Here is a 10,442-nt window from a genome sequence, read left to right as displayed (position 1 = left end):
TTAAAACACTTATAACTACAAACCGCTTCCTTTTCACAAAAGTGACCTAATAAGACTATTTACCGGGTTTGGGATAACATAAACAAGACGACAGGTACCACATGTGGAGCAGGATCTGCATATCTTCCAGGGCACCTAAAGTAACCCCCGTTTTTTGGTGAGGTTCGTGTTGCTTTGTCTTTAGTTTTTTATGTTGTGTCTTGTAGTGTACTGTTGTTTGTGTGTTTGTCTTTTTTTCTATTTTTAGCCTTGGCGTCAGTTTATTTTTTATCTATGAATTTGACTGTTCGTCTCATGTCTTTTGCCCTTCTTTTATAACATTGTATGTATTTATCTTTTAAAGAAACAGGAAATAAATCTTGAAAGAATATCTTATATAGCTGTCGTTAAGCATATTAATGAAGTTCTTGCGTGTTCAATACGGTATATATACATTAAACTGTATCTGTAAGTTAATATCTATGAAACTTCACTTCAAGATGTCTACGATATTAGTATTGTGAAAAGCTGAAAACATTCAACCCTAGTTATCAATGTCTTATATCTAAATAATTTCTTAATATCATTTATACTGATTATTGTAATTTATTGGTTGGATTTACTAACAATCTCAATACTCAATATATAAATACCGTTAAATCGACAAATATAGCTTCTGTTGATTTATTCATGATGATTTATTTTTATTTTGGAACAGACTTTTCTCTGAGTAACATTAAGCTTGACGACGCAACAAGATTTATGTGTTGCATCTGTATAATTCCTCAATGCATTACGTCGAAATTCCCACGCAAACTCTTATTTTTACTGAACTTACCTTTCAAAATGTCAGCTAATAACTGACCATTGCATTCCCAAAAGCTAAGGAATAATTGTATTCGAACGTGTATGACTTCCAAGAAGAAGTATTTTTTCGTGGATATATCGATCAATTAATCTACAGATCCGCGTGAATTGAATTAATTTCAAAACAAAAGTGTTTATGTACAAGGACAATCAAATGCAAACCTAACATTTAATTACAAATATCGATTTTAAATATTACACATATCTGTCTGTTCAGCGACCCACCAAAATTATATCATTCATAATGTTCAAATACCAATTAACAAATAGAGCTGAAAAGGGTAACTCGATACTCTTCGATAAAAAAAAATCTTTACATTCTTTCATAAAGTCATATGTACTCCTGTCATTCCGTATAACTAGAATTCATAATATAAAAGCTTCTAGCATATTTTTTAATAAAAAAAATTATAAAAGTATTCCCATTTTTAAAAGATGATTGTTAACACAAAAAAATAGATATCAAAATTCAACTTCAAATTTGTCAAACAACTTTTATTTTAATACAAATTTATTCTGTCAAAAGAATTCCTATTACTGACTTTCTGATGGTAAATGATTAAAGGCAATTCTGGTCACATGCCAATATAACAATATGTAGCATACAACATTCGAACCTTTATCGTAAAAGTGTTAGATATTATCACAGATTATCACAGATTTCAAAAGCATAAAATTATACATTTGCCTCGAGTGTGGAGATTTTTGAAACCAAGCTTTGTGAAAAAATCAACATTGAATGCATCTATAAGTGCCAATACCAGTCGATCAAGAGTCATGCAAAGGTGTCAAGGTAGGTTGACAATTCTTCCTATTAAAAAGTTAAATCATTAAGCCATTAAATTGTTTTTGCACATGCGTATATTGACTACTGAAGAAGAATAAATTTTATTAAATTGGCAAGCATTTAAACCATTTTCATTAATTTTAAACGCTTCCAAATTTTTTTGCAATTCAATATCGATATGTTTGTCTTAGATATTGTACATGTTGATTCTTTATTATTCGTTGGATACAAATTTCCATGGTTTTCGTGGGTAAAGGTGAACCGCGAATTCAAATATTCAACGAATGATATATTTTCAATAGACTTTATAAACAGACATTGGCAATACCACGAAATCAAATCTCCACGAATATGCAAGTTTTCAGCAATCAACGAAAATTATTTAATCCACAGTACGACAACCGTTTATGCTGGCTGTAAAAACTCCTCACTCTGAAAAATAACATTGCAACTGAGTCGCTTGCTTATTTACAAACGATAAAGGGAGTTTCATAGAAGAGCCTACACAAACCCTCCTCACTAATACACATCGGACATAGAAATTATCGTAGTTATCCTCATTAGAAACGAATTAATTGATTGGTTGCCATTGGTTGCCTTCGGCTGTTGTTTGCTCTATGGTCGGGTGGTTGTCGCTTTGACATATTCACCATTTCCTTTCTCAATTTTATTTTAAGCTATACTTTATTGTAGTTTTATCATGGTTAAGCAAAAGTATGAATTATTTTAAATGATAAGAATGTTATCCCAGGCAGAAAACCGAAGCAGTATTGGTCACAACTTTTTGGAGCTTTTGGTTCTCAGTTCTGTTCAGCTTTGTACTTATTTTGGCTTTCGAACTTTTTTCATCTGAGCGTAACTAGTAAGTCTTGTGTTGACGAAGCGCACGTCTGGCGTATTGAATGTTTTTGAACCTGGTTTCTTTTGAAGGCTTTTTTCGTGTGTTTCTCTGTGCTATATGTTCTCCATTTAATTTAAAACGCCCTTTACCAAGTCAGGAAAACGACCATTGTAGTTCAGTTCTGTGTGTGTTACATTTTAATGTTGTGTTTCTGTTGTGTCGTAGTTCTCCCCTAATATTTAATGCGTTTCCCTCAATTTCGATTTGTAACCCCAATTCGGTTTTTTTTCTCAATCGATTGATGAATTTCGAATATCGATATACTACTATTGCCTTCATTTTCTCACTACTTGTTTAATTTTTGGCTATGTTGGACTCATATATCCCATTGAACTTGAGATAAAAGATACAACAGAAACTTTAAAATATGGGTCATACTTGGAATTACATAAGGAAAAATAACAATAGGGGTCAGTTGAAAACAAAATTGACTACAACAGAGATTATTTTAGCTTCTAAAAGAGGGACGAAAGATACCAAAGGGACAGTCAAACTCATAAATCTAAAACAAACTGACAACGCCATGGTTAAAAATGAAAAAGACAAAAAGATGAACAATAGTACACATGACACAACATAGAAAACTAAAGAATAAACACGAACCCCACCAAAACCTAGGGGTGATCTCAGGTGCTCTGGAAGGGTAAACAGATCCTGCTCCACATGTGGCACCCGTCACTAAAGTGTTCACGTTCAATTTTTCTGTTACAACTGTCAATCAACGCCTGTTTGACTGTTTTAAATTTATATCACTCAGTCGATACGATATTCCAGGGCTTGATTTTCCTATTATGATTCCTTTGATAAAGGTGGTTGCTGCTTATTTGGTATTTTTCGCCCCTCATTTACACTTACATTTACATATGAACACTGCTTTTAAAAATATATATATTAAAGGTGCTTGCTAATAAGTTAATTTATCATTTGATTTTGCCATGTGATGGTGGACTTTCTGATTGAAACTTCTCAGAGTTCAGTATTTTTGTTATTTTACTTTTTCAATGTGTTCCTCCCAAGTAATTGTCATAGTTGCCGTTTTTTGTTGTCTGTGTTTATGTTTTCTTGTGAAGGCAGTTTTCATAGGGATGAGCGTACAGGTCTATAGCATTGAGAATGGAAATGAGGAATGTGTGAAAGAGAAAACAAACCGACCAAAGCGCAGAAAACAGCCGGTTTTGTCTATCTGTATATTATATAAACAGTCTTGAATGGTTGAACGTCAATGATTGTATTGTTTGTACATATAATATTTATAATCAAATACACACAACATCTCCGTTGACCTCTCGCATAGATCAGTAGAAATTTTGTTATTTGTATTTGTAAACTAATATAGAATTTGTGTGTAGATACAACGAAAACTAGCAGTTGGTTCTGGTTGCTGTATACTGGATACCAGCAGGTCTGAAAATAAATAATATAAATTATGAAATTATTCATTTGGTAAAATGTCACGACCCAGTTTGACTTCAAAAGCTTTAAACAACCTAAATCACAAATAAAAAAAAAACGATATAAATGTAATGCGTCACAAACCGATTCTTGATTAATTTTCATAAAGAACAGTCAAAGCTGGAGTATTTGAAATCCAAAAATGTATAAAAACTGAAACAGTTGAAAAGATATGTTACCTAAAGGATCTTAAAATAAAGCAAAAGGAGCAACGGTCAACTCTGCCTCCAGGATTTGAAACCTAAGTTTCTGAATATTTCGAAATTTTAAAAAGCTATAAATCATACATGTAACGAAGTACAAACTACTGAGCTCATGATACCATTTTGGACTTAAAAATCAACTTTTGCATGAATTACCAATTCTCAATCGAAATAACTTCGCTATAAATAACTAGAGATGGATATATTATGAACAAGCATATTTCACATGTTCGAATTTTTGTACAACTTTGGCGAATATGTTTATCATATCAAAACGCTGTTTGTATAAATTATTGAAAAAATGAATTCCGGTCCAATTATCGGGTTTTTTTTTTGGCTCGTTAGGTTTCTTTTACGTTATAACACCATATCTTCGCGGTTCACACTTCGGTATACCATGTTGCCGAAACGTTCATTCTTTTTACAAACTTACTTTTGTTTTATAAACCAAACGCAGCCAATTATCAGAAAAACAAAAAATAGGAAAATTGATGCTGCAAAACCTGAGATTAATCCAATTGCGACTTCTTCTTGTCCATCTGAAAATACAAATACTGTTCATAGCATATCTTTTACATTTTCTTTATTTTCTATTAACAGACCTATTAAGATAGTTTTGAAATTGATTAACATATTGACTGTTGACTGATGAGTTGCTGTTTCATCGGCATATATTTCTAATTCCGTTTGATTCATAATTAACTGTTTACAATCCGATTAAATTCATTTGCTCTTCAAGATTTATCCTGATATAGTGTTTCGTGAAAAGATGCTTAAATGTTTATAACACAATATTTTACTAAATCAATGAAAATCATGCTCTTCAACCTTTTAGTAAAATTCATTACACTAATAAACATAATTAAATATAAACCATCTACAAGATTAAATTAATTATCTTATTAATAACGCAACTAGACGAGTGGTTGGACTACATAAATCTTACCAGTAGCGCTCGAATCAGAAGATCAAAGACAAAAATAAATAGGGATAGAAAAGCTTAAAAAAGAAAAATTATCAAAACCAAGTGATTTTGATCGACTTTAGTCTAGAAAAGTATTTAACAGTTTGATATATATATACAGCTTGGCTTCGAAACATCTTTGCCAGCAGACCATCACTTAGTTATGGAACAGAAGACTTACTTTCTTTGTCGTCAAATATCATTTCTGGGTCTATCATTTCACACCGCCTTCCTATATATTTACTTATACATCTGAAAAATAAATATGAATCAGACAGAAAAAGGAACCAATATTGATATACATTTCCCATTAGTTTTGAAAAACAGAAATTGTTTTGTTCTAAATCATTCCAGATTTATTTTTTGGTTTTTCTTTACATATCTTTTAATAGCCTGATTTCATTTGACAATTGCTGGTATCCCTGCATCGACTTTCACGTTTTCTCTTGTTAGAATGTGTAATTTGAGAATTCAACGTTGCATCAGGTATTTTTATGGTTTCGGTATATCATTGTATTTAAATACAATCATACTATTTATACTCACGCACATTGCACTATTCTGCCTTCTACATATACAGCAAAGCATGATCCTCCGTTTAAACATGCTAATGTTAATGTTTCATTATCTGAACAAGCAAGTCTATGATTTTCTGGAATCAACTGGCTATTGACATCTATAAATATACGGAAATCGTTATACATTTGTTTTTATGGATTTTTAAAGTTTCAGTCTATACACTTTTTACAAGTAGCAAAACATGTTACTCGTGTTTTTTATTCTTTAGTTTTCTATCTTGTGTCATGTGTACTATTGTTTGTCTGTTTGTCTTTTTCATTTTTAGCCATGGCGTTGTCAGTTTATTTTCGATTGGTGAGTTTGACTGTCCCTCTGGTATCTTTCGTCCCTCTTACTTAGGGTTTAGTATTTTACAATCGAGTATAAGTTGGAAAATTTTTTAGCCTCGGTAATAACATCGAATTGGGAACGGGATATTGTTAGGGGATATATAAAATTTATCTTGAACACATTTTGTCATGCATTATTGATAAATAAATAAGAAAATAAAAATATATAAACGTACTTCAAACAGAGTTCTTGCTAAATTATAAATGTTACGGGTACAATATGACGTCTTCATTTGTTTTCCTTAAGTTTACATCGGATGAACAGGTATCCTTAAACTGCTGTGTGAAAACGCCATAATGTGTATCTATTATAGTGTTAACTTTCAAACACTGGTTAAACATTTTAGTTTGATGCTCTCCAAAAAACTATCGTACAATGCTCAGTCAGATATTAAAATAAGAGCATTTTCTCCATGCGAATTTATTTTGCATTCACCACTTGTGTTCATAATTTTGAGATGCATTACGGATGTTGACACATCTACGTTTGTAAAAGGGTGTTTGTATAGTTTGTCTAATGTTGATTTAACTCCTACATTATTTATATTTTGCTTTCAGGATGCTCAATTTGAATTATTATAAATAAAAACGAGCATATAGTGATTGATATTTTTTTATTTAATTCATTGCATGTTTTGTTGTCGAAAAAACTATATAATTACGTTCTTACTTTGAAGAAATATAAATCTCTTCCCAAGTTTATTATGTAAACTTACCTGTATATACATGTAGCAGAGTAAAGCATGAAAACGATAGGCTCCCTAATAACATGTTGCTTTCCTGAAAAAGTCAGGAAATTTTATGCATAAAAGACAAGATGAAGGCTAAGATTCAAAAGTGTACATATTGCAAGGCATTTTTTACTGCTTAATATTTTATTGGTTTGATTTGATAAAAATTGCATTTCTTATATTTATAGTATTTTATACTAAAAAAATAATTACCGTTAATCCGACTATGGTGGCCTATAGTTGTTAATGTCTATGTCCTTTTGGTCTCTTGTGGACAGTTGTCTCATTGGCAATCATTTCACATCTTTTTTTATATGTATAGTTGCTCCTGCTGACGTATACAGGAGTTGACGTATTTACATTTAATTAAGTACATACTCTTTCTAGAGTAACATAAGGCATGACGACGCAACCAGATTTATATGATGTTTCTAAGTAATTAGTTATCAAAGGTACCAGGATAATTATTTGGTACGCCAGACCCGCGTTTCGTCTATATAATAATAATCAGTGACGTTCAGATCAAAATAATTATAAAGCCAAACCAGAATAAAATTGAAGAGCGTTGAGTACCCAAAATTCCAAAAAGTTATGGCAAATACGGCTAAGATATTCTGCTCCTGGGATAAGAAAATCTTTAGTTTTTCGAAGAATTCAAAGTTTTGTAACAGGAAATTATAAAAATGATCATATAATTGATATTCTTGTCAACACAGAAATGCTGACTACTGGGTTGGTGATACCCTCGGGGACAAAACGTCCACCAGCAGTGGCATCGACCTAGTGGTGTTAATAGTTATCAAAGGTACCAGGATTAAAATTAAGTTCGCAAGACCCTCGTTTCGTCTACATAAGACTCATCAGTGACTCTAAGATCAAAATAGTTATAAAACCAAACAAGTACAGAGTAATGCCTCAATGCCTTACGTATAAATTGACCCGCAAAACTTACATTTTTAGTGAACTTACCTTACAGGGTTTCAGCTAAAAACTAGCTATTGCATACCCAAAAGGTAATGACTGTCTGTAATTGAAAGTGCATGAATTCCAAGAAAAAATACTTTTTTCGTGGATATTCCTTCATTTAATCTATAGATCCGTGTCAATTGAATTAAATTCAAAACAAAAGTTTTAAATGTCACTAATGACAATTGAATGTTAATTTCTTATTTGATTACAAATGTTGATTTTAAATATCATGCATATTTGCCCTTTCAGCGATTCATCAAAAGTTATCTATTCATAACGTTCACATACCAATTAACAAAAACAGGTGAAATTGGTAACTCAATACTCTTCTATAATAACCAAATGCAAATCTTTACATTCTTTCACAAAGGCGTATATACACCTGTTTTACTATTTCTGCATGTACGTGACCAAATTTTTAAACAGCATTCAGTCTTATAGTATCGTAACTTAGTGCCTAACAAGATTTTGTAAGATATACGAAATTGACCCTAAAACGATCGTATTAAATTTTGATGTCCCAAAATTTGCAGATCAGACATGAAATTTATATCTCTATGAGACTAAAAATGTTGGTTTTTTTTCGTAATGATAAATAATAATTCTACATGGCGTAGCAGTTCGTAAAATTTATTTCGGCATTTCTCGTCGAAAAATGACTTGTTTATTGGAATAAAACGTCTTATTTTTAAACTTTTTTTTTCCCGCAATAGGCTTTTAAAAATTAATCTATCTTCTGTGTATTCGAAGACTTTTGAGAAAATAGAAGAAGTGGAAATTGTTACCTTTCATATCTTTACCTGCATTGAAAAAAATAATAATATTGACTCGTCCGGTGTCCAGTTTGAAGGTTAATTTAGTTTGTGTTCAAAATCTGAACATTCAGTAGTTATTTTTTTAAAAGTATTAACAGTTTGATTGTAAGCTAATAACCAACTTAATACAATCAAATTGACTAACATTCAATAATAATGATCAGTCAACATCATAAAATGTAATAGGGTAAACTGGGTAGGGAGAGAATGTCAGATATTCAAAATGTTCATTATTTTTCAATAACAAATAAAAAGTTGTCAACCAAAAGAACTCTATAATGTCATAAACATGTCGTTCAGTATTGGTACAGATTTTTCGAATCTTTCATTTGCATATTTTAGGTTTGAGAGCTTCAAAAGTCTACATAAGTTTTGACTTTATTCAGAAAATCCGCCTTTTTAAAACATTAAATGTTTCACAAAAATACGCGACTACTAAGTAAAATCATCTCTTAAAACACTGCGAAAATATTCATTCTGATTGATAAAGTGGTATTGTCATAAATTGCATTGGAATGAACTGTGGTATAGCAAGCATCGAATTCCCTCAAAAAATGTTATCACGCACTATAGCTTCTTAGATACAAACGCATTTTTATATAGCTTGTTCAAAGAAAAAAAAGATCCTCGATATATATGATTGATAGTCGATGCCGAAATATAATTCAACTCTAAATTTGTCGAAGAATTATTGTATTAGAAACAAATCTATGTTGCCAAAGAATCTTATTCCGGGCTTTCTTTAAGCTGTCAAATTCATGTTCACTAATTTAACTCAAACTCTCATATTTTATTTAAAACAATGTAAAACATTTTGCCAAACTATCAAAAGTATGAAATAAACAACTTACAGGCCATGGTTTCAATAAGACTTAGCTTCGTTTCGTGTGAATTTCAGCAATGACGCCATCTAATTAAATTTCGATGTTAGTTAAATTCTATGACCATATAAGCGATGTAAACACAAACATAGACTTTATTCAGAAAATTCGTCTTTTTAAAATATTAAAAATATTTTTTCCCTTTTTCACTTTCATTAATGATTGATTCAAAAACATCATACTTCAGATTATTTATATATCTCGTAGCTAGTGCCCCTTTGATGCAAATGTTAAAGGGTAATTCTGGTTACATACCAGTCTATAGTACATAACATTTGAACCGATATCGTAAACGTGTTAGATATAAGAAATGTAAATAACCGAATTCAAAGACATCAATGAAATATCTATAATTCAAACAACAGAAATAAGAATAACATTTCGAACCTGTAATTATTTCTTTTTTCATAATGTTTTATTTTTGACCGACACTCATTGTAAATGTTTGGATGTAGGTCAATATATTTGTTGTATCTGTTATTACATAGATGCGTTCAACAAAGCCACAAACATTGAAATCAAAGAAAAATGCTTACTTTTTGGGGTGTTTTTTTTTTTAAAGCTTCTGTATGAAGTCAGACTTTTATGAACAAAGGCACAAGTCGACAAGAAGAGGAGCACAATAGGAATGACGACTAAACGTAACAAATATATGTTGTCAAACCAACAGAATTAGTACCTTGGTGGTGTCATTTAAAAATTTATCAAACGTTGCTTAGACAGAGCTACGAGTCAATCAAATTAAGGTCATCACTCAAGAAATTTTACGGTCGCCATCAAGAGCTGATTGGCCATTAAGTGTTTCAGAAATCATTTATGATATTCTTCTTCAGTCATAATAACCTTCCATCATTACCGAACTGAACAAAGAAATAACACCACGGGTGCCTTATACGGTTCAGGAAATACTTACCTGATTTCACTCCCAGTTTTTAGAAGAGTTCGTGTTGTTTCTTATTTATTGCTTGTAAAAGTCTTTTTGTTT

The 10,442-nt window shown here is 31.2% G+C and overlaps 1 protein-coding gene across 1 annotated transcript; it reads right to left on the bottom strand.

Annotated features, from left to right (window-relative positions):
• Window positions 1–3,871: 3,871 nt before the first annotated feature.
• On the bottom strand, window positions 3,872–7,886 carry LOC134713858 (uncharacterized). Its single transcript, XM_063575140.1, has 6 exons — window positions 7,762–7,886; window positions 6,778–6,841; window positions 5,700–5,829; window positions 5,335–5,405; window positions 4,623–4,728; window positions 3,872–3,938 (listed from the first exon to the last, which is right to left on the bottom strand). Exons 2-6 carry the CDS (start codon window positions 6,830–6,832, stop codon window positions 3,896–3,898), a joined length of 405 nt encoding a protein of 134 aa, XP_063431210.1. The 5' UTR covers window positions 6,833–6,841; window positions 7,762–7,886; the 3' UTR covers window positions 3,872–3,895.
• Between the last annotated feature and the right edge of the window lie 2,556 nt (window positions 7,887–10,442).

Source organism: Mytilus trossulus, chromosome 4 (genome assembly GCF_036588685.1).
Source record: "Mytilus trossulus isolate FHL-02 chromosome 4, PNRI_Mtr1.1.1.hap1, whole genome shotgun sequence".
Lineage (NCBI taxonomy): Eukaryota > Metazoa > Mollusca > Bivalvia > Mytilida > Mytilidae > Mytilus > Mytilus trossulus.
This window is presented reverse-complemented; position numbering and strand designations above follow the sequence as displayed.